This window comes from Diprion similis, chromosome 7 (genome assembly GCF_021155765.1).
Source record: "Diprion similis isolate iyDipSimi1 chromosome 7, iyDipSimi1.1, whole genome shotgun sequence".
NCBI lineage: Eukaryota > Metazoa > Arthropoda > Insecta > Hymenoptera > Diprionidae > Diprion > Diprion similis.
The window spans coordinates 5,468,487-5,495,656 of NC_060111.1; the positions used below are offsets into that span (position 1 = coordinate 5,468,487).

At 36.7% G+C, this 27,170-nt stretch overlaps 3 protein-coding genes across 6 annotated transcripts in view; 2 read left to right on the top strand and 1 right to left on the bottom strand.

Annotated features, from left to right (window-relative positions):
• The first annotated feature begins 4,447 nt into the window (after window positions 1–4,447).
• On the top strand, window positions 4,448–5,605 carry LOC124407923 (huntingtin-interacting protein K). Its single transcript, XM_046884536.1, has 3 exons — window positions 4,448–4,637; window positions 4,917–5,024; window positions 5,362–5,605. Exons 1-3 carry the CDS (start codon window positions 4,482–4,484, stop codon window positions 5,455–5,457), a joined length of 360 nt encoding a protein of 119 aa, XP_046740492.1. The 5' UTR covers window positions 4,448–4,481; the 3' UTR covers window positions 5,458–5,605.
• A 795-nt stretch (window positions 5,606–6,400) lies between these two features.
• On the top strand, window positions 6,401–9,516 carry LOC124408375. The gene is made up of 6 exons (XM_046885275.1): window positions 6,401–6,792; window positions 7,247–7,378; window positions 7,562–7,646; window positions 7,990–8,094; window positions 8,231–8,408; window positions 9,141–9,516. Exons 1-6 carry the CDS (start codon window positions 6,729–6,731, stop codon window positions 9,282–9,284), a joined length of 708 nt encoding a protein of 235 aa, XP_046741231.1. The 5' UTR covers window positions 6,401–6,728; the 3' UTR covers window positions 9,285–9,516.
• A 926-nt stretch (window positions 9,517–10,442) lies between these two features.
• The window catches only part of LOC124408374 (protein roadkill), a 32,000-nt gene continuing 15,272 nt past the window's right edge, over window positions 10,443–27,170 (bottom strand). The window contains exons 3-9 of one of the 4 annotated variants that reach the window (XM_046885274.1): window positions 25,749–25,896; window positions 15,729–15,850; window positions 15,398–15,549; window positions 15,043–15,170; window positions 14,750–14,927; window positions 13,834–14,155; window positions 10,443–12,968 (exon numbers count right to left, since the gene is read on the bottom strand). In XM_046885274.1, the coding sequence (XP_046741230.1) occupies window positions 12,824–12,968; window positions 13,834–14,155; window positions 14,750–14,927; window positions 15,043–15,170; window positions 15,398–15,549; window positions 15,729–15,850; window positions 25,749–25,896 (1,195 nt within the window). In that variant the 3' untranslated portion in view covers window positions 10,443–12,823. Of the gene's footprint in view, window positions 12,969–13,833; window positions 14,156–14,749; window positions 14,928–15,030; window positions 15,171–15,397; window positions 15,550–15,728; window positions 15,866–25,748; window positions 25,897–27,170 lie in introns of all 4 variants that reach the window. The other 3 variants (XM_046885273.1, XM_046885271.1, XM_046885270.1) reach the window with 3 other exon arrangements.

The window sequence follows — 27,170 nt, forward strand, 5'->3', positions numbered from 1 at the left end:
TAGCCTAGGACCAGCAGCAGAGAAATGACGATGAAAATCTGCAGTTTTTCGGCTGTAACTTTGCAGGTGTTGCTCGCAGCGTATCGGGACTGCGATTAATCGATTCCTCTCGCGAAATCACGTCGGAATAGTACCCTAAAGAATTAATTGCAGCACTTTTCAAAGTCGTCGAAATTTTCGCCAAAAATGCAAAGGGGTTAGCCTTGGATTTTTTTTGGCCGAAAAATCTTTTGTCTGGAAATCGATCCGTATGACGCTTTTTAGACTAATTCGACGCCCAGGAACTCAGAAAACACATGAAAAATAGCCTAGGACCAGCAGCAGAGAAATGACGATGAAAATCTGCAGTTTTTCGGCTGTAACTTTGCAGGTGTTGCTCGCAGCGTATCGGGACTGCGATTAATCGATTCCTCTCGCAAAATCACGTCGGAATAGTACCCTAAAGAATTAATTGCAGCACTTTTCAAAGTCGTCGAAATTTTCGCCAAAAATGCAAAGGGGTTAGCCTTGGATTTTTTTTGGCCGAAAAATCTTTTGTCTGGGAATCGATCCGTATGACGCTTTTTAGACTAATTCGACGCCTAGGAACTTAGAAAACACATGAAAAATAGCCTAGGACCAGCAGCAGAGAAATGACGATGAAAATCTGCAGTTTTTCGGCTGTAACTTTGCAGGTGTTGCTCGCAGCGTATCGGGACTACGATTAATCGATTCCTCTCGCAAAATCACGTCGGAATAGTACCCTAAAGAATTAATTGCAGCACTTTCCAAAGTCGTCGAAATTTTCGCCAAAAATGAAAAGGGGTTAGCCTTGGATTTTTTTTGGCCGAAAAATCTTTTGTCTGGGAATCGATCCGTATGACGCTTTTTAGACTAATTCGACGCCTAGGAACTCAGAAAACACATGAAAAATAGCCTAGGACCAGCAGCAGCGAAATGACGATGAAAATCTGCAGTTTTTCGGCTGTAACTTTGCAGGTGTTGCTCGCAGCGTATCGGGACTGCGATTAATCGATTCCTCTCGCAAAATCACGTCGGAATAGTACCCTAAAGAATCAATTGCAGCACTTTTCAAAGTCGTCGAAATTTTCGCCAAAAATGCAAAGGGGTTAGCCTTGGATTTTTTTTGGCCGAAAAATCTTTTGTCTGGGAATCGATCCGTATGACGCTTTTTAGACTAATTCGACGCCCAGGAACTCAGAAAACACATGAAAAATAGCCTAGGACCAGCAGCAGAGAAATGACGATGAAAATCTGCAGTTTTTCGGCTGTAACTTTGCAGGTGTTGCTCGCAGCGTATCGGGACTGCGATTAATCGATTCCTCTCGCAAAATCACGTCGGAATAGTACCCTAAAGAATTAATTGCAGCACTTTTTAAAGTCGTCGAAATTTTCGCCAAAAATGCAAAGGGGTTAGCCTTGGATTTTTTTTGGCCGAAAAATCTTTTGTCTGGGAATCGATCCGTATGACGCTTTTTAGACTAATTCGACGCCCAGGAACTCAGAAAACACATGAAAAATAGCCTAGGACCAGCAGCAGAGAAATGACGATGAAAATCTGCAGTTTTTCGGCTGTAACTTTGCAGGTGTTGCTCGCAGCGTATCAGGACTGCGATTAATCGATTCCTTTTGCAAAATCACGTCGGAATAGTACCCTAAAGAATTAATTGCAGCACTTCTTAAAGTCGTCGAAATTTTCGTCAAAAATGCAAAGGGGTTAGCCTTGGATTTTTTTTGGCCGAAAAATCTTTTGTCTGGGAATCGATCCGTATGACGCTTTTCAGACTAATTCGACGCCCAGGAACTCAGAAAACACATGAAAAATAGCCTACGACCAGCAGCAGAGAAATGACGATGAAAATCTGCAGTTTTTCGGCTGTAACTTTGCAGGTGTTGCTCGCAGCGTATCGGGACTGCGATTAATCGATTCCTCTCGCGAAATCACGTCGGAATAGTACCCTAAAGAATTAATTGCAGCACTTTTCAAAGTCGTCGAAATTTTCGCCAAAAATGCAAAGGGGTTAGCCTTGGATTTTTTTTGGCCGAAAAATCTTTTGTCTGGGAATCGATCCGTAGACGCTTTTTAGACTAATTCGACGCCCAGGAACTCAGAAAACACATGAAAAATAGCCTAGGACCAGCAGCAGAGAAATGACGATGAAAATCTGCAGTTTTTCGGCTGTAACTTTGCAGGTGTTGCTCGCAGCGTATCGGGACTGCGATTAATCGATTCCTCTCGCGAAATCACGTCGGAATAGTACCCTAGAGAATTAATTGCAGCACTTTTCAAAGTCGTCGAAATTTTCGCCAAAAATGCAAAGGGGTTAGCCTTGGATTTTTTTTGGCCGAAAAATCTTTTGTCTGGGAATCGATCCGTATGACGCTTTTTAGACTAATTCGACGCCCAGGAAGTCAGAAAACACGTGAAAAATAGCCTAGGACCAGCAGCAGAGAAATGACGATGAAAATCTGCAGTTTTTCGGCTGTAACTTTGCAGGTATTGCTCGCAGCGTATCGGGACTGCGATTAATCGATTCCTCTCGCAAAATCACGTCGGAATAGTACCCTAAAGAATTAATTGCAGCACTTTTCAAAGTCGTCGAAATTTTCGCCAAAAATGCAAAGGGGTTAGCCTTGGATTTTTTTTGGCCGAAAAATCTTTTGTCTGGGAATCGATCCGTATGACGCTTTTTAGACTAATTCGACGCCCAGGAACTCAGAAAACACATGAAAAATAGCGTAGGACCAACAGCAGAGAATTGACGACGAAACTTTTCGGTGTTCGGGCTGTAACTTTTCAGCTATCGCATTCAGCGTATTTGGACTGCTTCTGATTGAAAACAAATTAAAAATAGCGTAGCCGCAACAGCAGTGAAATCATGGAGGAAAAACCAGCCGCACAGTAATGCGATGAGAAAGCCTGTAGTTTTAAGCTGTAACTCTTGATTTGTTTGTAATTTGTACTGACTTGACACAATCGTTTACTATATTGATCTGTCTATTCCAGTAGATTAGACCATCCATTTTCCAAGGAGTTCGGGAAATGTACATTTTCACATCCAAAAGAATATTAGTCGAGGAAATACAAAGAATAATTTTCATTATTCACAATAACTACTCATTGACCGTATTTAATAACTTTCACTATTTGCATCTGATTACTTTCGCAAGACCTTGAACACAGACGTCGAAGAATATACGTCATGTTTGCGGACTTTTATTTTTTCTCCCTCCGTTCAGAGTGTTCTTCCGTAAACTCGGATACCGTCAGCGATGAGCATGGGGAGAAATTTCATGAACACGTCATGGCAATGCAAAAAAAATATCAACGGAAGTAGTGATCTGAACTGCGCCTAGCTGTTTGTGGGACGTCAAGTCGAGACGATACAACATACCATAACAAACGTAAAGCAAAACGTATGAAAAAGGAATTCGAATAATTTTCCACAAATCAAACATCAAGAAACTTTAATGCATTTCAATTCTCTTCAACACATGGATTTTTGTCAAGAAATTGGGTGTTTTTTTTTGTTTTTGCTACACGCATATTTCAAGTCATATCATGCCAAGGCACAACAGAAACATTTGCGAAGCACTGCAGAAAAGCATTTTTTTCTTTCTCATCATCGACTAGTGTAATTCTACACAAAAGAAGCGGTTTCAGATTGTCCATGAGCCAGCTCTTGATCATCTATCTGGTTTCCACACTGCAGCTATAGGTTCTAATTTCGTAGAAAAAATAATATCCAATTCGAATTTCAAACTCCAGATTCATATTCGTGATTAACGAGTTCAAGGCTAGCGGATACCATATTCCACGAAAATATGACGTTTTTTTTATTATGAACTTCTATAATGGACCCACCATTACAAATTTTTAAATTCTGTCTTTAGATTCGTTATCGGTTACCCAAAAAACCATATTCAACCACTATATTGGTCTTCACAATCTGACCAGATTCGTCATCAGTGACCTGAAAAACCTCACGACACCAATTTTTATTCAAATCCAAACATATAATCCATCCTTAAGATATCATCTTTTTATTTGAGTTTGTGGAAATTTGTCTAATCAATAAAAGTAAAATCTAAATAGTTCTAGGTTTTGAAAAGCCGCGTCGATTGAGACCAAAATCATTGAAATCCGGTAACCCCTGCTCGACATATCGTCGAACAAAATATCGATCGCATTCGCACATACACACATACAACACACACACCGTCCATAAATTCTGTTTCTATGATACTTCATATTCAGCGCCACTTCTCCAGCAAGCGAGTCATTGATCTACAATTCATATATCAGTCCACTGCAATACCATCAGGGTTGCGTGTTCCGACTTATCCACGGAGCACTGTCATGCAGCATAGTTCATGCATGGTGAGATCGTTACGCCGCAGTTACTCTTCACAGTGTAACTTTTCTTACTCCCCGTTTCCAAAACCCCGAATATACAGAAATCCACAATCTGTGTTCCACAATGGCGGACGAAGATGTGAACGGGGATTCGGACGAAGTGCAGCAGGAAAAGTCACAGAAGAAAGCTGCAAAATATGATAGTGGTGCTGCGGATTTGGAAAGAGTAACGGATTACGCAGAGGAGAAGGAAATTTCTTCGTCCGATGATTTTTCATGCGTAAGTTCGATCCTAATCCACGTGCACCACGCTGTCTCTGAACGATTCATTTAAGCAGTAATCATCGTCATATTTTATACACGCGTTGTTTCGGAGCTACGAAAATATTTCATTATAAACTTGTTCTATTTTATTTATTATACATTGAATACTAAGCTGTTATTCATCGTAATTCGACAAACGTTTCGCGTACTTTTCAAACATGTCTAAATACGACCTAACCTATGCCCAATTCTTCGTTATGCACCAGTGTAATGATAATTGTCATTCATAATACAGGCGCTAACTATCATCGGAGATCGACGGAACAAGGAAGCAGCCGAAAAAATTGCCAAGGAGAAAGAGTTGCTCAAGGTTTCCATCCACAAAGATGATGTGGATCTTATCGTAAGTATTGGAAGGAATAATCATTGTAACTTTCTTCACTGTTTTGTAAGGGTTTGAGGGATCACAATTTGATAGGAAAACTACCATCTTAACGAAAATATGAAGCTCAACTCTTTGCGCAACGTCACAATGTATACTTATTTCAAAATAAACCTTTCAACTACTAATTTAGTCATATCTGTACTTCCTGATTGACACGTTTCAAATTTCATAAACAATAGTTTGTTCAGTTCAGATTAAAACCTGTTACAATAGGTCTCAACGAACACTATCGTAGTAAAGCAATTAACTTATTTATAATTTGTGACTTATGTATGTGACTGTTTGAATATTTCAGATGAAAGAGATGGAAATAAGTCGAAGCTTGGCTGAAAGAACACTAAGAGAACACAGAGGAGATGTTGTTGAGGCCCTTGTTACTCTGACCAACTGAGATGAGATTATATATGAAAATATTAGCTTCTCATAATTCCAAGCGCTATTGTAAATTACGCAACGTACATATTTACATAGAAAATGAGGGAGAACTTGTAAACTGAAGTTTGAATACGAATATTTATTATTAATATTAAATAAAAACTCTGAAAAAATACATATGTCCACAAGCTTCTTGTAATTTTTCATCCACTCGAATCAAACTTCGCATCTTTATCCTCTTTGTTTGTTGACGAATAAGATTCTACCAAATCAGATGTTATTCATTGATCAATATTCCATCGAAACGCTTCAACTCCATTTCTCCTTATAATAGAATTGTGAGGAAATCTTGCAAAATGAAAATTCCAAAGTCGTTGCCTCAGCTTCATTTACAGAAGGTCAAACCAGTAATTTGCCTTAAGAATACAATTTTATTTTAATTTTCGTTGGTGGTCCTTGTCTTTCATAAGCCTAATACAACATTACAATAAGGTTATTGTTATCACAATTTGCACATACTCGAAAAATGTCAAATTGTCTGAATAATATGACAGCTAATTATTTGCTGAATAAAAGAAATAGCAAATTTTATCCAATGAACAAAGTCCAACAATTGCCAAGGTATGATAAGAAAATGTATGTTGCGATTCCTAAATCCACTCGTTAGATTACCGTAGTTATCATAATCCGGCTGTGAAACAACCACTTGCACGTATGGCCTGTAATCAATACAGTCAAATTTCATCAATGACACAAAGGACTCTGTTATTTAAGTAAATTAGTATAACTACTAGGGCTTGATATAGTTACGGCATCTGTAATAATTGAATGGAAAACTGATAATATACTCACGATTGCTCGTTCGATAGTATAATCAGAAACTAATTGGTACAGCGTTAGTGATCATTCTGAAGGAGATATAAAGATAGAAAATATATGAATAATCAAATCCATCAAGGACAAATGGAGTCATCAGGTGTGGAGGACCTAGAAAAAAATTTCACACTATTCATAATAAAGATATGAGGCATGTGTACGCATTATCACTGATAGCATTGAGCACATATCAGGAAACCAGAGATTGGCTTATGATTGATAGGTGGGATAGGTATTGCCATTTACTTATCCAGAACTCTTAACGTCTAGCAACAGCATTGGCAAAATGGGAGTTTATATCAGTGTTAGGTAAGTGCATGACAGTTAAGCCCCGCGTAATCTTATGTATGAGAATGGTACTGAGTACAATTTCCTGAATAGACTGACGTCTGTATTCAATTTTAACTAATCATGTTGTTTGAACTCGAAAAGTTGTTATTTTTCTGGATTCTTATTCAAGAAACTATCGTGGCAGGTATGTGATCACTGGAATTATTGTCAAGTATATATTTTTCGATAATGGCCGTGATATCTATGCGGATGTATATCCACCCATTTGGTTTTTGCCAAAGAAAACAACCTTCTAGAAGAAGTTCGATAAAATAATCCACTTGTTAACATAAGCTAAAGAAGAGCACGTTTGGGTAATGCCGAGCTATAGCGCCTCAATTTTCTGTAATGTAGCATACGAATTCATGTATTGACAAGACAATAATGCAATCTTAATCACGTATAACATTTTCAAATCATTGAGAATTTGAAATGTCAAAACTATACGTAAATCTTTTCAAAGCTTATGAGCTAGTTATTACCAAACATTTTCGCAAGCCGTTTTTTATTTATCAAGTACAATTTATAGATACTTTTGCTAACTTCTAAAAGATATGGATAAGAAAAGGAATTAAAATGCTATTTTTATTATTCTTCAGGTTCATTTTCAGGCGAACTGACAGACCTTGGACCATCGACTACTAAACATAATTTGACTAATTATCAGTTTTCAAACTGTTCATTATATACGATAGCCTATGGATCGTCTTGTACCTGCTTTGAGTGCGATAGTAAGTAGTAATAATATTAAAATTCGCCTATGTTATAAAAAATCAAATACTCGACTCTAGTCCAATCTCTCCGGATCTAAATTGTGACAGAAATCTAAAACATTGCATGTATTATTCGCTAATTTACAATAGTAAAAGATACCATCAGTACAACGCTATATTGCATTATATTAATACTTACAGCGGGTCAGTGCACTATATGCTGTACCTCCCCAGGCTCACCAGGTGTCACATGCTGCTACTGTCATGCCTGCCTGACGTCATGCTGGTAGTTATACAGTACATCTATTAAAGCTTCTACCACTCTTGGTTTATAATTCACACTATAAATAAAACTATGAATTCGTCTCTCCCATTGTTCTGCTGCTATAGTACTTCATGCCTGTATATTGCTGTATGTAGTATAAAGTATAAAATCTGATGAAAATCCAATCGCATCGTTGATATGAACAACGTTGATAAAATGTAAACAGACAATTCTTCCATTCATAGTCAGAACAATGAAATAGATGTTTACTGCAAACTAAGATAAGAGAAGCAAAACAATAGTTACTGATATGATTGGAATTCAAAATTTCTTGGAATACAAAAATTTTCTTTAACATTTTCAGGAACACCGAATGGCAGATGATATCCTTTGCTCAAGTAGGACTATCGACCGCATTGCTCATTGCAACAGTCGTTACGATTGCGCTATTCTTCAGAATATGCAACAGGTATTACATTCCACTCAGAATGGTTGTTCCCACTCCCTGAAAATTCATTGTCGAACTAGATCACAGTAATGCGTACTCGAAACAAACTAGATACACTTAACTTACTGTCAAGTAATCTGATCCTCGTAATTTCAAGTGGAATGCAATTCGGAGCGGCCAGGCGATCTCCCAATGCCGTGGTCAGAAACTCTGCGGGTAGGATCAGCATCTCTTCAATTCAACAGTATGTTATTCAAAGGCTTCAAGACAGACCTCCAAGATACAATGACTTATCCGACGCTCCGCCGGTCTACGGCACAGACCCTGCAAATAGGGTGGGTTGCATTGAAACATATTAACATATTAACCACTTTCAAACTTTCAAAATCAATATGGAACAAATTTGTTAGATTGGGAAAATTCGAGATTGGCGGATTTACGGTATAACTGTTTCGAGGAACTCTTAAATTTTTCTATCAACATGAAAATCTGATACGCATAAAGATTCAGCTGTTCTAAAACTCTTTTCAGACCTTGAGCGCCAGTAATTTATTACAATATGATAATTTCTATACAACTACATTTTTCCAGAAATATTATTTTGTATTATAATGTTCCAAGTATTGAGTGTATCCTTGATTAGGTTTTGGAAAAACATCTATTCGATAAACAAAATGTTCGGCAATATTTTCTCTGTTCAGACGATGTAGGTCGTTTTTTGGAAAAACTTTAGACCCCACTGATGGAATTAGAACAATGATAAACTTGAAGTTTTACGATAACAAAGCGGTTGCTTGCTAAATATTGGTCATTTGTTGTGCTTCTCTGTGTAACTTTTATCAATCATTTATAATGAGTCAATTATAAGGAGTTTCAGAAAAGCCGAAATTTTGTGCACATCAAAAGCTTCTTACTTTATTATCTTCACATAACAAGTATTCTAGAAATGAATTACAATGTAACTGATTCTATATTTTCCTTGTTCTTCAATACCAACTCATAAAGATTCCCTCACAAATATCACTTGTCATATCTCGAATAAAGCCAATGCACACAATTATTCACAGGTTGCAACGTCCGAAGCTCCTCCACGTTACACGAGAAGAGCAGAACCAGCTGAAAGTGTAAATAATGCAACGCCAACAACAGAGTCGTCGACACAATCGAATACAAACGATTCACAATTACCTGCGGCTATTAATCATATCTAAAATACTGTATTCCATATATCGATTGTTCTCGTTGTTATGAACCTTTTTTTTTTTTACACAAATAATTATTTTTAAGATTTCTGTTTTTTTTCTTTTAGTAAATTTTTATCACCAACTATACAAATAGAATAATCAATCGAATCGTAGATATAGACAAATATATTATTATGAACGTAATTAAAGAATCACTTTTCACGAGAACCAAAGAATTGTAACATTAGTGTTAAAGCATCGAATCTTTATCTTTAAAGATAAAGATCACTTATGTTTGTCTGCAAAACTTTATATCAACCAACTGTTTCTATTTAAGTGTATTTTATATTGTAATGCTAGTAATAATAATGATAATAATAAATTACCTTACCAAACAAGAAATAACATTATAATAAGGGTATTGGAAATCATTTCAAGGTCTCAAAAATTATATAATGAAAATGTAGTTTATTTGATGTGGTGCAATGACTTAAAATAAATTGAAAAAAATGAACGTCTGTATGAGCTGGGATTGATGGTCCACAATTTGTGTGCTAAAAACTGCTGCTAAGCTACCGCCTCCTCTACTCGCTACAATTTTTATAATTTTAAATGCAACATATAATGGAAGTAGACACACATTGTACAGCAAGCAGTTGCATAGCAGTAGTTAGTGACCCTTCTTTTTATGCTGATATTCATGATGAGGTAACACTTGTCTTACTTGTACTTAGATTATCAAATTATCCAGTCACACACTCGAGTATATGTTATATTCTTGCTGCAGATTGTTATCAGTATTGTTCCTTTTGTCTTTTCTTTTCTTCCACTTTTGTTTTGGAGGGCGTGATCTTTATCTTCTCCTATAAATTTTTCGTTCCACATTAATTTCTTGTTTTCTTAACATCTTCAGTATGCTGCTTAAAACAGAAACAGTAGGAAAGAAAAACTATGAAAAAAAAAAGTAACTACTGACATGAATTAAATTTTTCAACGAAATTGCCAAATAGTCCGAAAGCTCAAGTCACAGCATAATTGAAATAAAATTAGACCAATAACAATATTCAAAATTCAATATGAAAGATTGCAACGAAATATAAAAGTTTCAAAATATCTAGCAATGGTAAGTCGTTGTTTGTATTTAGACACCAGTATTTAAAATGGGTCGAGTTCTTTTCCTCTGTGTTTTGTCTTAGTTTTATACAATCTTTATGTACAACAAGTTAAAAATTGGACCATATCTGGACTACCTCCAGGACCATGTGGGCAATATCCGCTGCCAAAGCCAATATAACTTCTCAACTGGCTGTATGGGATTGGTATGCGGAATCGGAAGGACAGGTTCTTCGGAGTACGAGTTAAGATCTGCGTAGAGAAGGATATTTTTCAATACAGGAGGGAAAGAGGGAAAAAAGGATAGATTAGAGATGTAATGTTTTTTTGTTGCAGTAATATAATGGTCTTATCACAGAACATGTATGGCATTAATATTCGACATCATTAATGTAATGGTATAAGGTATTTTTATATTTAAGTTGGCGATACTATCTAGCTAGTAGGAGGATCGGGAAGCCAGTATAGCAGTAGTAGTAGTAGTAGTGGTGGTAGTAGTAGTAGTAGTAGTGGTGGTAGTAGTAGTAGTAGTAGTAGTAGTAGTAGTATAGTAGTAGTAGTAGTAGTAGTAGTAGTAGTAGTAGTAGTAGTAGTAGCAGTAATAGTAGTTGTAACAGTAGTAGTAGTAGTAGTAGTGTTGTATAGTGTTGTAGCAGTAGCAGTAGCAGTAGCAGTGGTAGTGTTAGTATAGTATCAGTATCAGTACATACTATACAGAATGATCATCGTCTCTGGTTGCCCATAATTCAGTTCATTTCACCACACAATTTTCATCAATTTGACAATTATATTAATTAGTTACACAAAACGATTAATATTTCATCATACTATAATTGACTAAACTTTATTTATACAATGTGTGTGTTTCTTTTTCTAATTTATTATCATTACTTTTTGTTAAATAATTTTTATAACTTTATTTTTTTTTTATCTCCACTTATTATCGCTAATAACGTTTAACCATTTCAAAATGCAATTTGCAACATTTTACTTTTTTCCCTTTTGTTTGGTTTTCGTTCTTCTGAATGCGTAACTCATACCTGCATACACATTAATTTCCAGCATCGTGTACGCGTGAGCAAAACATGCGAAAAATGATAGACACCTTTTCGCGTTTTCTTTTTTTATACGTTTTTCTTCATTTCTTAATTATTTATATAATCAACACAAAATTCTCATAAATTATGGACAACCCTAAAATTTAATACACTTAATTAACTTTTTATTTTTTTAATCAACAAAAATTGTTCGTTCTTTTTTTTTTCTTGTCTACCATTTGTATAATACGTTTTATAGACGATGAGGGAACAAAAATCCCAAACTGTGTCACAGCTTGGGAGGGTGGGTATCTGCAGACAAAAAAATATACAAAAATACAGGAGGGGAGGGGAGGGTAAGGGTCACAGATTTGCATGTACAGCAAGTTATCAGAAATCATATTGATAATTAATAGTTAATAGTTATACATAATTATATTGAGAGAAAGAGATCATAAAAAACACTAACTAGAATCATTTCTCCATTGATGGAAGAATTTTCACATTTTTATAATTATAAATCACTATAGGTAATAAACAAAGTATCTAACCCCACATCGGGGGTAACGTTTGATCCGTTGACAAAGGAACAAAATTTATACTTAGTCGTCTGGCTGACGTCTATCACAACTTTTTTTTATTTATTAATTCAATTTTTTTGCTTTCATCAATTATTTATATTTTTTCCTCATTATATACTTCGTTTCGTGCCAACACACAAGTATTTTAACGTCCTGGTCCATCGGTTAAAGTCTATTCACTACAAATCTGTTACATCGTACGCCAAAATCAATGTTTCTATCAAAACTGTATTTGCCAACACACGACGATCTGATATCAACGAGGTTGACAAAGGAGAAAATTAGAACACACGCGATATCTTCATTATTCCTTTACAATATACTATTCATCTCTTCATCCTTCCTCGTCACCAAATGGACAAAATATACACTTTGCTGCATGAAAGTTATCAACAAATCCTCAATTGGGTGGGTTTTTCTTTAATTGTTGTTTGTTTTTATGTTTTTATGGTGAGCAAGCGACGAGTGGCTACCAGTCACAATATCTCTACCACGGACAGCACTCACTGAACACAAGAGTCTGGTTTGGTGGAATGCGCCTTAGCCATATTGTATCGCTTGAAACTGGCATCTGGCTCATCTGTACGATGTTTATGTTATGTCAGCTCATCGATGTGACAAGTTAGTCATTAGCTATTTCCAGATTCAGTATCTGGACTCTGGACCAGGTGGTGGTGACAGTGGTGGGGAACGCACTAGGAAACATTGACTTTATCATTCACCACTAATCTTATCTTCTGTCCTTTCTTTTTCATCACTGTACACAGAGTCAAGAGGGATGTAATAGAGGAGGGGGCGACGTCGTCGTTATCCCCGGGGCTAAGGGCGTCTGCTTTCAGCTTTGCTTCATTCGTTTCCTAGGCGGACCGATTGGTGGGATCTGTTGGGTCGCTAGAGCACGGAAAGCTTCTGCTATGAGGTGTGGATGAGAGTGAATCATTGATTTCCATCCTGCCGTATCCATCACGTCTGTTGCATGTCTGTAACATCGCGCAATAAAAAGGCTTAATAAAACTTGGATTAACAGAAACCTGCATATAATACATATATAAATGATGTTTCCGTGAAATCGGATAAACCCACCCTATTGGTGAAAGTTTAAAAGAATACCCGCAGTAATTGACCAACAGTGTTGCCAGTAGTTTATAAAATACCTTGAGTTTTTTTTTTTTTATATCAAATCCATTTCATACAGTTTGATGAATTCTTAATAGCACACAATTAATAACATATAATAAACATACTATAAACTTAATAACATACAATGAATTCATTTATTTCTTTCATGACTCTATGAATCCTTCTTTCTCAACCTGACATGTGGATTTTTGATCGCATAATACCTACTAGTTAAACAAAGTTAAATAACTGTAAGAAAGACATCTGAATACTTAGTTCTAATGTAATATGATTCCTTCACGGTCAAACAATTTATGCCGAGTCAACTCCATTCCGTTTGAACTGAATTTCATTGACATTAAATTATTAGGCGAATGTATAATCCTAATACTATATAATCATGTGTGACAAACACCTGTTATAAATCGAGTGTTGAATCTTAATTTGTGTTAACGTATAAATCTAATATAAAATATTTGTTTAACATTTTACGTTGGCATATTTATTTCTTTTCTTTATTTGCGATTGGAAATAATGTTATCGGTTAGTGTTAATGCCAGTAAAATAAGGTATGACAAATGAATAATTATGAACCAGATGAACCTTCGTAATGCTCAAGAAATTACGTTTTCATTGATATTCCGATAAACAAGCCATGTGTCGAATAGTTTGACGATAAATAAGTACAAGAATTATCATTTGTTTGAATATGTAATGGTAACTTACGTGTTAATAAAATCTATGGCTTGGGCTTTGAGTTGATCAGCGCTATGAAGATCAGCAAGGATAAGAATATCCGCCGCATTCTCAATAGCTAAACTTGTACATAGCGCCTCTTCGCACATTACTTTGAGCCTTTCAAGTGCATATTTATCTGCAGCTGCGAGTAAATCATCAGCCATTTTTTCTAAATTTGCCGCTTTCCCCGTGTATATAAAGCGTAACATTTCTCTCAAGACTTCGTGATCAACATCCGTTATATCGACTCTGTTTTGTTTTCGTTCCTCCATTTCATGCTCAAACATTGCCGAAAATACAGGACTTCGAGCTGTAATATGAAAACAAAGATTCCTGATTAATACCTTCGCTATCAGAGTGCGAAATATGTGTGCAAATATAGTCGTGCCATTTTAGCTCTATCGCACATAAGTGCAGGGCACCTTCACCAGCAAAAAAAAAAAACATGTTTATACTATAAGGATTTAGTAAAATTCGTCAAGTAAACTCAAAAAACTGTTTGCTCCAGCACTGAAGACTAACGTAATGAATTCTAAAAGATGAGCTCATTCAAAACCTTCGATTTCCTACACAGTGAGATGTTAAACTTCCTACTTTACTGACTTATCTATTTATATTTGTATAAATTCAAGGCTAAGTCGATTCACAAGTTTTTTGTAAATGAATAAACGACTGACATACGATTCGTAGTTAGATCATCAACGCAAGAATCAGTCTGTATGATTTCAAATAATATCAAGAGATTTCAAAGCAATGTAATATTTTCAAATGATTTCTTGTATTCGAAGTAGACTATTAATAATCATTCAAGGTAGATAATTTAATTTGTTGTTTCAGCATTTTTTTACATTTATCTAGAACGTACCAGAAAAAAGAAAATTTAATGAAACAATCGTCAACTCACCAGCAAGTATCGCTTTATGTGCCTGGAATTCTCTACCGCAAACGGTAAGAGTAACATCACTGAATTTTTGGTTTTCAAATAGTAGTCCAAGATCGTCGGGTAACCGGCACTCGGGAACTTTGAATTGTATCGTATTACTCTGTCCAGAGATGTTTACGCTATCAGCAACGACACTTACCTAGTTGGTGGGTTTTATAAATTGATTATAGAACTAATTAGCTCATTCTTCCATTATATATAAATTTTGATAATATATTAAATAAATGTGACAATAAACATACAAAGGTATATACCTCACAGAATATCGTGAGTTTGTCATCGGGCAAAAGTCCATTTGCTTCATCTAGTAGGAAATCTCTTCGTATGAATTTTTTGAACCCCCAGTCCTTTCCTTGCACAAACCTATAGGCTCGCTGGCTCTCTGCGAGATGAAACAGAAAAAAAGGGTTTCAAATTATTATTTCAATATTATTTAATGAATTATTAGTAGCGAGTGAATCACTTTCCATCTCAAGGAAAAGCAATTTAGTTCAAAATTCCAGTCGTCTGCTTTTTCTGCAGACATTAGTATTCACATTGTATCCGCCAAATACTTCAACGATAACACTCTTTAAAAAATAGCTTTTGAAAAAATGTACTTTTACTCACCCATAGCTTTGGTTTCTTCCCTTTTGGCATTAAGAATAGAAAATTTGAACTTTGCTCTGACTTCAGATTTGTTGCACGAGACGAGCAGTAGATATAAAGAGAGGTAGTCTTTACTTTCCTCGTCCAAACCCTTAGGATTCACTCTCAGGCACCTGTAACCAAACGATTCGATGAATAACCAACTCCTTGTATCACACAAAAATAAAATTCTGCCAAAAATACTCCTAAAATTATTTTATTGTATCATGTGCTAGGAAGATTATATAGTCTCCAATATTGAAATTTAACGAAAATAGAACATGTTTAGTGTAAAAAGGGAAGGTTTTCTCACCATTTAAGTTTGTCGTTTGCCCCTGCCGAGAAAGTAGACGACTTGAGGACTTCACCCATTTCCTCTCGGCAGAAGCTGAAGTTGTTTATTGTCCACATGTAGCTGAACTTGACCACCTTCACCTGTGCACACAAGACCTTCAAATGCGACACCACGTCAGAATCTATCCGGTGGACACTGTCCTATACTATACTTAAGCTATAATAAGTATGAGTCGTAGTCATGTTACATTTACATGTACAATAACAATAACTGGAATATATTGTATAATGTGTCGAGGTGTTGCAAACGTATCGTTAATTTTTCAGCACTTTTCTTTCTAATGATGATCGTACATTGAAATTCGTTAGCGTAATTATTACAATGATTATTGCTAAAGTGAAAATTCTTTGCAAATAGTTTATAAGAAATTTTTCCAGTGAAAATTATTGAAGAGAACAAGGTCGCATCGAAGCTTGGACCAATACGATGTCTGGTAAATATTTGAGAAGAAATAACAGCTTTTTCGAATTATTGTTTTCTTTTATTTTATGAATTGTCCTCGAAAATTTGTATAATATTGTTGATTTTTTTTTTTTTTTTTTTGTCCCTCGACAAATACCGCAACACCTGTTCACATTAAAAACATACACGAAACAACATCAAGAACAAGAGAATTTTAAAGAGTGTCTCGGTAGTTGGAATTTTGGCATAAAAAAGAAGTGAGTTGGAAATCGTCAATAATTTTTCATCATTTTCGTGCTGTATATATATATATAAAAAAAAAAAAAAAAAAAAAAAAATTTCCTTCAAACTTGCCAAATTCCAACATCGAGTCACACGCATTATGAATACTTTACATGTATTCATGACTGATAATATAAGTATTCATTTTAGTAATACCGTGCGATTATTATGAATGCGATAATAAGAAGGAGAAGGAAAACACGTTGCGTAATTGTAAATAAAATTTTAATGAAAAAAGAAGAATAGAACGAGCTTGAATGATGAAAAACATGGAAAGGAAAGGGATGGAGCGTCACGGTGTACCATTTGTACGATGGCATAACGGCTTCTACAAGGCAGAACATAACACCTTCTGTTTGTCAAAACCCACCCACGTATAGCATTCCAGTGGAAATTACGTACATCACACCTCGGTCTGTCTTTACAGGATATATCACTGAACCGGCTCTGCAGCTTAATACTATTATTAAACTATTTTACCACGATCATCGGTCACGTAACTGACGGCAATGTGTATATTCCCAGCAGTCTATACATATATCTTGAGTATATTTGATGTATATACATACATACATACACCTACTTGACTTTGACAAATGAAGGAAATACAACTTCGGTCAGGTTTCAATTATACGTCTCGAAAAAATGTCTCTAATCTTCAGAAAGAATGTTTTGTGAAAGTAGCAGTTTCAGTATAGTTTTACACAATTCTTTAATGGCTATAATCAACTGTTGCAGGAGAGCTAGTTAGACCTTAAAAAATACTCAACAAACCAATGGTTTTAGAAATTCAAGTCTTTCAACAAACGATTACATAAAATTTCTGTAAATTGATTCAGTTTTCTCCTCAGAAGCGGTACGTGATACAAATTATAAAACTCAAAATGGCGGATCCAATATGGACTTCGGTAATAGTAAAAAGTATCCAAACTTTTCACAAAAATCATCATGTATGACGAAGAACATTCCTGATCTTATTGATCGCATGTAGAAGAGTGCGAACTCTATAAGATTAATCTTCTTCACATATGGTTAAAAAAAATGCAAAAGAAATCACAATATATTATAAAACTCGTTAAAATAATCCAGCGGAAAAAAAACAATTGAAATAAATTCTAAAAGACATCTTTCGCTTTGGTACCCGAATAATAATTCTCGTATAAACAACGAGAAAAACGGATTGCTAATTTTTCTGAAACGACATTCGAGCGAAATGATCAGCAGAAGGGGCTGCGAGGCCTCACCGCATCAGTACGAAGGAGTCAACGCTCTCTGGTTCCCTGACCTTGGTGACTAGTTTCGACCGAAAGCCGGACGGACGCTTGAAGTGTTATCTATTAATCGGCGACGTTATTTCATGTGACGAACCCGCCGCACCCGTTCCTCTTCGTCATTTTCTCTCTTCCTCCGTCCAGCCAACTTGCTATTCGCGCAAGCTCTCCTCGTCGTACGCAGCACGTATAATACAGAACGAATTACGCAACGCGTTAATACCGAATCACGTCCAATGGCTGGGGTCAGTGTTCCCGAAGGCCTTAAGTTTATTTTAAAATCGCACTCAAGCAAGCCTACAAGGCAGACAGAGAGACAGACGGCCAAGATCCCTTCTGCTGTAGTCTAGTCGAAATGTACATTTGAAATGGCAATTTTTATGATACCACCATTTTCTTTCTTTAATGGTGTGGGGCATAGGTAGTCCGAGTCTAAAATTTCTACTAGATTCCGCAGTAACTTCGGCCGCCATCTTAAATTTATAGGGGGATTAGTTTTTGTCAAATAAATCGGCCATTTTCAACTTTATACTAACAGCCGCCATATTGAATTTATAGGGGAGTTAGTTTTTGTCAAATGCATCGTCAGTTTACAACTTTTTACTAAAAATTGTCATATCAAACTAAACTTGTCGAAAAATTAATATTTTACAACTTTAGCGATGATAATTTTTTTTATCTACGATCGATATTGTCAGAGTTAAAGCATAAATTCAAGATGGCGGTCGCGGTACTGCAGAATCTTGACGGAATACTGGAATTATACTACGAATGACCTCCCTAACGATTAGAAAAATAAAGTAGTGGTATCGAAAAATTGCAATTTCAGGTTCCTCCTTTCTTGTATAATGCACATAACGCCTGGGCTGGTGTCCAGGTCTTCCGTCCAAGTTTCACAGATAATAATCTCGTCCGATCGTCAGGGTTGACGCACACTATTTTTGAACCGTTATACAAAATCCCCCCCCCCCCCTTCCTATTCTCAACTTTGTTCGCTTTTTCATGCGAGGTTGAAGGTTGTTAAAGTTTTTGTAGAGTTGCTAACGACTAAGAAAATGAAGTTGACCTCGGTAATCCAAGAAAACATACAATTATATTTTAATTGTAAGAACTTGTTGACTCATATTTAAAAATAACGAATAAAGATTGATTTTGTATACGGCCTCCTGATTTTTCAGTGCTACATTATGATCTTTTATGCTAAGAAAATAATTCAAAATTAAATCTTTCGAGTCAAGTGATTTTATCAATGTATAATATGCCAAGTTCTTGGCAATATACATTGTCAGAAGTATTTTACCTCAAGAAAATACTTATAAAGAAGGAAAAACAAGCGCACTATGTGTTATTCTTTTACCGCGTAAACTCGTCGTTATTAATATGCAATGATGCATAATAATGGCACACATGCTTCCTAGAATTATACATTTATGTTATGTACGATACGCCGCAAGCTGAAAGTTGTTCGTGCAATTCACTATATATACATATATATACACCGACGCGGTATTCCGACTAAAGTGTTCGAGATACGTAATAACCGTTGAACATAATCATCAATTTGCCGCTGCATCGTTATTCTATGTATGTGGTACACTTTTCGTTGCCGAAAATTTATATTTTCTATTGGTGACCGAAATATTACTTTGATAAGAATTTCGTTTTTTCTATTCTTTTCTTTTCAAATAAAAATGTAGAAGGATAAGCATATTTAACAACAATGAATTGTTCATGAGCACTTCGATTGGATTTTTCTTTCAATTGTTTTTTTTTTTTTTTTTTTCTTTGTACTTTTAATTGATGTGATTCTGACGACGGTATCGATTCGCTATTTGTTAATATACCTGCTCAAATAGCAGAATATAAAAAAGGTACTTATTGTTATTATTGTTATTAAAAAAAAAAAAAAGAGTAACTTGATACACGCAAATTATGCCTAATCATTCTGTACAGATTAGAATGATGAACCGTTAGAACTGATCGCGAGCCTGGTAAGTAATTCAAAGTCGTTATTTATCAGTATTTAAAAATGTCACCAACCTAATCACGGCAACGTGACACAAACAAGTCACGCTGTCAAAAATAACACCTGTCATCGTGAACGTTTTCACGATTTGCATATATTCCGTGCTTGAACGAATGTAATAATTTTCTTTTTATAAATAATTCGATACTCTCTGTAACAATATCAATTACTCTCTAAAAACAACTTCACAAAAACAGTCGAAAATCACAACTTTGTGATTTTTAGTGCCAGATCAGTATCTGTAGTTGAATTTTAATAATTATCTAGATGCGTTGATTTTGTTTTCAAATTTGAATATTATACTCTAACGCGGTTAAAATTGACATTATAATAACGTAATATGTAGCGGTAAAATAAAAACTTAGAATTAGTATTGTTTGTTTTAAATTGGAGACTTACTATTTTTTAACGCTAAACAAATTTAAAAAATCTAGCAACACTGACAGAACGATACACAATTTCGTATAATTAAACAGCTGGTAATTAGGACTGTTGAAAACAAAATTCCTGCACTAAAATAAAAAATTTGTTCAACTACTCGGATCTTTTGTTTACTAAAAATTGTTCATTTAAGTATCCTCTACAATGTCGCTTCGATACCACTGTAAAATCTCGGTTTTTCCTTTCATTCGCTAATTTCCAATACTGACAATGAGATTTCAACTTTTAACCTATATGAGCAATACAATTTCTTTCCAATTATACATCGAACGATAACGAAATTACAAATCGTAGTTTTAAAAGAAACTCTGAAGCCCGACTTTTCTTTTTATTGAATATAAAATTTTATCTGTTTAAAACCTTATTTTATACTTAAAAACGGTCAATCAATTAGAGAAACAGACAAATTGAGGCGAACAATATTCAAGAATCTCGATCGAGTATTTATTTATAGTGATTTTCATAGTTTTACCAATCGAATACTGAAAAAAAGACGTTATTTACTCGAATAACGCGGTAGGTGAATTCCAACAAATACAAGGTATTAGATCACGAAAAAAAAACCGAAAAAATTCCTAAAATCTTACAGTTTTCACACCACGTGATCGCGCAACAGCTGAAACTAAATACGAGCGACGTGAAAAAAAAAAAAAAAAAATTGCTGAAAAAAACAGTACAAAATAAAAGACAAAACAAATAAATCCAAAATAATGAAATATTGAATAAAACAATTTACCAGTTGTAGAAACGACGGTAAGACGCTCTTAGCGGGTGATAAAATTCTCATTATCATAAGAGATATATGCGTTGGAAAAAATTTATACCGTTAACCAACTTCAATTATTATATCAGTCCATCCACGTTATTAGATCGGTATACAATATTGCCGAGATCAAAGGCCTCTCTTCTTTATTCACAGCTATACTCTCATCTTTCCCGAAGCTTGATGTGCCGTATATCGCAAGCAACTCTTCCCCGTGAAGTAAAGTCTCTCATCCGAAGGATCAAGATGAGTAGGTACGTAGGTACGAACAACGAGTAGGTACCTACGAGGCCAAAGCTGAAAGAGAGGGAGTGACTGTATCGTTCGGTTCGGCAACTCGTCCTCCTCTCGTCGAAGGTCTGCGCTCCCTACGGTTGTCGGTTCGCCGGTCGACGCCCGGGAAGTCATTCAACTCGTGATCGCGTTCGTAGTCGTAGTCGTCGAATAGAAGGAGCAAAATCAAAAGCAAAAGCAACAGGAACAACAACAGCAAGAGTACCGAGTATCGCCTGAATCACGTCCTTGAGTCATCTTCGCGTAGCGATCAGATGCCTAAGAAGTAAAGTCGACTCTTTCGATCCCGCTGCTCGATCGCTCTTGTTCGTTCGTTCTTTCTTTATTTCGCCCCCCGTGCGCCGGAGCGCGAAACTCTAGGAGTTCATGCCGCGGGTCAATCACCTACCGGACACGAGGGATACCAACATCAGCAGAGCAGTACGTACTTCCGGTCCGAGTGGGTTTGCGGTGCCTAGTTGCCTTTCCGAACGGACAATGACCCGCGCTGAGGATTAGACAAGCGACCGAAGAGAAAGAAAAAGCGTCTCTTTATTTCTCTCTCTCTCTGTATCCACGTGCGGGGCACGTAACCGCGTCAACGAATAACGCACGCGTGCCCGTGTTTATGCAATTTCGTATAGGACGTAGATGCACTTTCGACTTCTCGTTCGTAAGGTTAGAATGGAAAAAAGCGAACTTCCAAGAAGAAGGTCCGCGATGAGGGATTCTCCGGTTCTATAACCACGGTACCGGAGACCAGCGACACCGACTCGAGTTCCCAGGACGTGGAGCAAGACTGTTCTCGCCACAGCAGCCAGGCCTCGAGACCCGGAGACAGAGACGGAGATGGAGACGTTCGTCCACACGAATCAATCCTAGCCCTCCAGCCTGGAGAGCTGCTCCGGAGACTAGCAGCCATTATGAAAGTTAACTCGAGCTTGGGTTCACTTTCGATTCGGTGCTACTGCTGCTGCATTTTACTCGCTTTGGCCTTACAATTAGCCCCCCTCCCCCGCACTACAGCCGGCACCATATTGTTGTGCCATAGATGTCAGTCGAAATTTAGATTTTCGTATTCGCCTACGAAAACCGCGAAGAATTTTTCAAAACAAGATTTTTCAAACTACCGCGGTTTTGGAACTGGAGCGATTTCAAGTCGGACCAATCAGCGCTCGGTACGCGTCGACGGTTCGAGTCCAACGGTCCGGTCCGCGTTCCGACGGCTCTGATTGGCCGATATTCGAGCGGCTGTAGTTTGAATTCTAAAAATCGTAGAAAAACATCGTTCGAACAATATCGTCCCAGTTTTTGAAGTAGATTACAAAGAGCTCGTTCCCGATTCGATTACACCAACTCCGAGCCGCGGATGTAACACAACGACATATCGTAAGCTCGAAAACAGTGAGGGTGAGAGGGGGGGAGATGCCGCGGCTGGTTTCCAACGTGAGATATCTAGTTGCAGGTCGTTCACTTCTCTCTTCTTCAGTACCGGGGACGAGCATTAAAAATAGATCCTATCCGTACGCGACGGGACGCGCCGTGGAGTTTCGACGAGTGCGTGAGACTCGTGCGTACCGACTAACAACGCTGCTAGGGCGAGGGCGTGTGCGTATAACCTACGTGTAAACTTATACGAGGCTATGCTAGTGAGACAATAATCGCGGCCAATAACCTGGGGCCAGGCCCGACTCCCTGCGAAGGAGCATCTGTGCCAGCCGCTATCACGACGACTGACAACGACGAACGACGCGCTTTATACGGAGTTAGTTTCCGTCCTCTGGGTCTCGGTGAAATTATACACCCGAAGCATCGAAGCCAGGAAGTGTTATCAGATTAAAGTTGGTTAACCATGGAGCGTTGTACAGAGAAATTTTTTTTTTTTTTTTTAATGCATTTATAATTTGTTGTTATATACACTGGTTATTATAAAATTAAGGAACAGTGATGTTTGTATTGTGTTTTATTTCATCGCTGAGTTGAAGGGGAAAAAATATTACCCTGTATAGTATCCTTGTCCTATTTTTCAAAAGACTTGATACCTATATCGAATACAAATACACACGGAGAACTGCATAATAAATATGGTACAGTTTTCAACTGCAACGGCAATCATCCTTCCCTCGTAACCGAGACCTAATCTATTCGATCTCCGTGCTCGAGGACACGCGTCAAGGAATATATATAGGAAATATATGGGACAACCGAGTGTTATTCGATCGCGGAGGCCGCGTTGCTGCTTTTTACGAAATATTACACGTCTACACAATAATTCATATTTACTAACCCTGGGGAAACGTTGACTGATATTATATGTATATATATACCTAGTATATTGAAACTTGATGACCTCGTGTAGTCGCCTGCACGCTGGCAGAGAATGTCTTCGAAGCAAATTTCAAGTCATAAGTATATATATATGTAACGATTTAACACTATCGGCATTTTGTCATTGAGTGACGAAATTTTCTTATAATCAATTGTAGTAGAAATTTGTCAACACATTGATCAGATGTGTTCGGTACATGAAAATGGAGGAAATATGACTGTAGAATAAATGAGAATATAAACAGTCGAGCCAAATTTAGTATTTACTAAATGATTTAGCGGATGAGATAATGAGGTTCTCGATTTCCTGTCTGACAGCTAACAACCTTGCAGTATCCGTTTCACCAAAAAACCTTCCAATTAGGAACAGTGACTAACTGGTTAGGTAAGCAATCTTAGAGACTTTCGAAATTGAGGGGCAAAGATGTAAGGAAAGAGAGAGAGACAGAGAATCTCTTCACATTCTTCATCGCCGTGACAAAATATCTACCAACAAACAAGAATCCTACTGCAACTATGATATTATATATTGATATGAAATATTATGTTTAATGAAATTTATCGCGACGATGATAGATTGATCTACAAAAAGAAGTATAATTTCGGTACCTTTAACTGTTTCACCTACGGACGTATAAACAAGAAATGTCAATCCAATTCAAAGTAACAAAAAGTATAATAATCGATACTTATTACTGCGAGGAAAGATCGAAACCTTGTACCTATAGACTTTATTTCAATGTTTTTTCGATACTCGCTCGGTGTTTTTATAATATTTTAGACGTATAAGAAATATCAGAAGTTTTGACCATCTGCTTTGATACATTTTTTTTTGTTTTTTTTTTTGTTCTTTTTACTCATTTACGGTACTACAACAGCAACAGCCACGTCGTCAAATGTTGGTATAAGAACGATCGAGTCGTTGCTACAAGTGGGTTCGATGACCTGTAGAACGAAGTATACGCGGTCACAGTCTGTCAAGGAAACACATTTGTACACTGGACAAATTATGTATCAATATTAATATTCAATTGAACATCGGAAAATACATGATTGAATAGCAGTCTCGCAAAATTCCTTCGACACCTGCTGCACGGTTCAATTTTCCCTCCAGTTTTCCGTAAGACAGGAAAGATAGAAGAGACAGTAAATTATTATCATATCAAAATTAATCTCGTAATGATTTGGTACATTTGAAAAAAAAAAATGCTGTTCACGAAATTGGAATAGTTTTCGGGATTCAGAGTCCGAGACAAATGTGGCAAAGCAGTTTCTGAGTATTCGTTAAATACTTTCAAGCTTCTTACGTTCTTAAGTTGTTTCAAAGAAAAAAAAAGAAACCGGGATACATTTTGACCCTGTGAAAACCCATTGAGGTCTTATACGTTTCGGTTTTAAAGTCTCAAAATCGAATTCACCGTTCCTGCACGACGAATTGTCAAAGGATCGATATAATGAAATATGATAATTGTGCAAATGATGATAAGAAATGGTAAATCTGTAGATTCAAAACCTTGTAAAACCTAACATGATTCGAAATAATTTCGTGAATTTGGAAAATGATACTAAAATCGGTAATATTGAAATAAAATTCTGCATTATGAAACATCAAGATGATAATCGGTAGCTATGAGAAATTATTTAGGATCACCAAGAATCTCTTTTTAATCTTAAGAAATCATACGAAACCTCAAGAGTTTGAAGTTGTTAACGTTACATTAACAATGCATGTTTAATAAAACATGCATAACAAAGAAAAAATATTCATAATTCGATAAGCCAACTCCTTGAAATTCGTTCTAAAATTATATTACGATTCATTCCACGATGGTTTCCCACCTTCAACCTGATGTAAAATCTTAATAAAAAAAAAAGTCGCTAGAAATCACGTGATCAAAGTAAAAAAATTCCCCGTCAATCGATCTCTCGTAAAGATTCAAGCTCTATCACGGTGTAAATTTTTGCTCCGCCGAATATAAGAAAAAAAATAAAAAAAAAAAAAAAAAAAAAAAAAAAAAACACCCCATAGTTTAAGCAGGGATGTCGCTTCGCACGTGACGTTACAGGAGGTTGGTCATTAGGATGACGACTTCATGATAATGACCGAGGTAAAGAGGGGGAAGGGAGGAAGGACTGGAAACAACAGAAGGTAAGCGATCCTATATTTCGAGGTAAAAACGAGTATTACGTACCTGCGTGTAGCACCAGTTCTCAGCGACGGGGGTGTTGACTTCGGGCGGCGGAGGGCTCGGGACCCGGCTCACCGCCATGCTACTGCTGCTGTGCAAGTTCGAGGTGACCCGCGACGTCTGCGGTGCGCAGTCACTCACCACCGGGATCCTGAAAGCATAATTGACAATATTGCCAAATGAGTCCCAAATTCATCATCCAATATCCAAGGATTCATCTTAAGTCGCGCAAAATTAAGGGGGGCATTTTTTTTTTTTGTTTTTTTTTGTTTGTTTTTTTTTTTCAAATATTTTATCTCCATATTTCCAAAATTCTGACTACAGAAAGTATATGTGGATGGATGCAACGATCGGTAAAATTACTTTCACATGTATATAGCCACAACCTTTCACAGTTCCATGACAATTATTCAGATATTTGCTTGTTTAATTGTTTGTTTGTTTTTTTTTTTTGTTTTTTTTTACGGTAGATACGGTCACTCACAAAATGAAAGAAAGATGAACTCGTTTAACAGTTTGGAAAGCATATGGAATGAATGAAGAGTAGTCCGTAGAAGCGCTTGTTGATTAAATTAAATCCACCAATTGAGCTCAATACCGAGAAAAACCATGCAGAGTATCTTAAACGAACTTTCCTTGGTGCCCATAACTACGTAGTAATTTCCGTCCTAGAATATAATGATGAATTATATACAGTTGGTCACCCTGTGCCCAATTCTGTGGTTATTAAAAAGACCGTACGTGTTTCTCACTCGCTCAAAGTCGACAGTCGACCTCTGTACCTACATACGTGTACGAGTAAAGAATTAATTCTAACTGAACCGACATGAAAAAGCACGCATGCGCCTGGAAAGCGTCCTCGTTGCTAAAGTGTCATCATTATCATCATGAATCATCATCATTCGAGGTAACCACGTGACATTTCTGGCCAAGCATCTAACCCAAGAGGCAGGGAACCTTTAGGTTTTCTCTAGTGTTTTCTGGTACTTCGAAGCCAGCTTCGAGGTCTCGCAATCCATGAGCACTCAACCGACCTATGAGAGTCAGGCTCAAGGTATTTGACCTTCGATCGTCACCCTGGGCACGCAACACGGCCACTGAGACAATTTCTGCAATATAGGTATCCTCGTAGGTCGTCCTTCGATTGTGTAAGGTTAATTACACGAAGTAAGCGACCAACCAACAAATCGACCTCCCCCATCACGCGGTTGATTTTTTTCATCAATGCCGTTGAGAGACTTTTTCAAATTTAGCTTGAAGAAATTAGGGGTATAAAAGCAGGAAAAATATCGCTGGGGTTGAAAGAACGTGTCGAAGAAGTTTGGACTGAAATTGAAGTGACTGATTTTGGATTCGAATCTGTTGAAGGCTGTGGATGAAATTTTTTCAAAATTGGTTTATACAAGGTTTCGATTTATGGTGAGA

What these genes read in the sequence shown, in the direction of transcription:
- LOC124407923 (XM_046884536.1), top strand. Translation starts at nt 4,482, where the DNA reads ATGGCGGACGAAGATGTGAACGGGGATTCGGACGAAGTGCAGCAGGAA. An exon ending in CGTCCGATGATTTTTCATGC is followed by an intron (nt 4,638 to 4,916) that starts GTAAGTTCGATC and finishes TTCATAATACAG; the next exon opens with GCGCTAACTATCATCGGAGA. An exon ending in AAGATGATGTGGATCTTATC is followed by an intron (nt 5,025 to 5,361) that starts GTAAGTATTGGA and finishes TGAATATTTCAG; the next exon opens with ATGAAAGAGATGGAAATAAG.
- LOC124408375 (XM_046885275.1), top strand. Translation starts at nt 6,729, where the DNA reads ATGTTGTTTGAACTCGAAAAGTTGTTATTTTTCTGGATTCTTATTCAA. An exon ending in GCCTGCCTGACGTCATGCTG is followed by an intron (nt 7,647 to 7,989) that starts GTAGTTATACAG and finishes TAACATTTTCAG; the next exon opens with GAACACCGAATGGCAGATGA. An exon ending in TTCTTCAGAATATGCAACAG is followed by an intron (nt 8,095 to 8,230) that starts GTATTACATTCC and finishes CGTAATTTCAAG; the next exon opens with TGGAATGCAATTCGGAGCGG.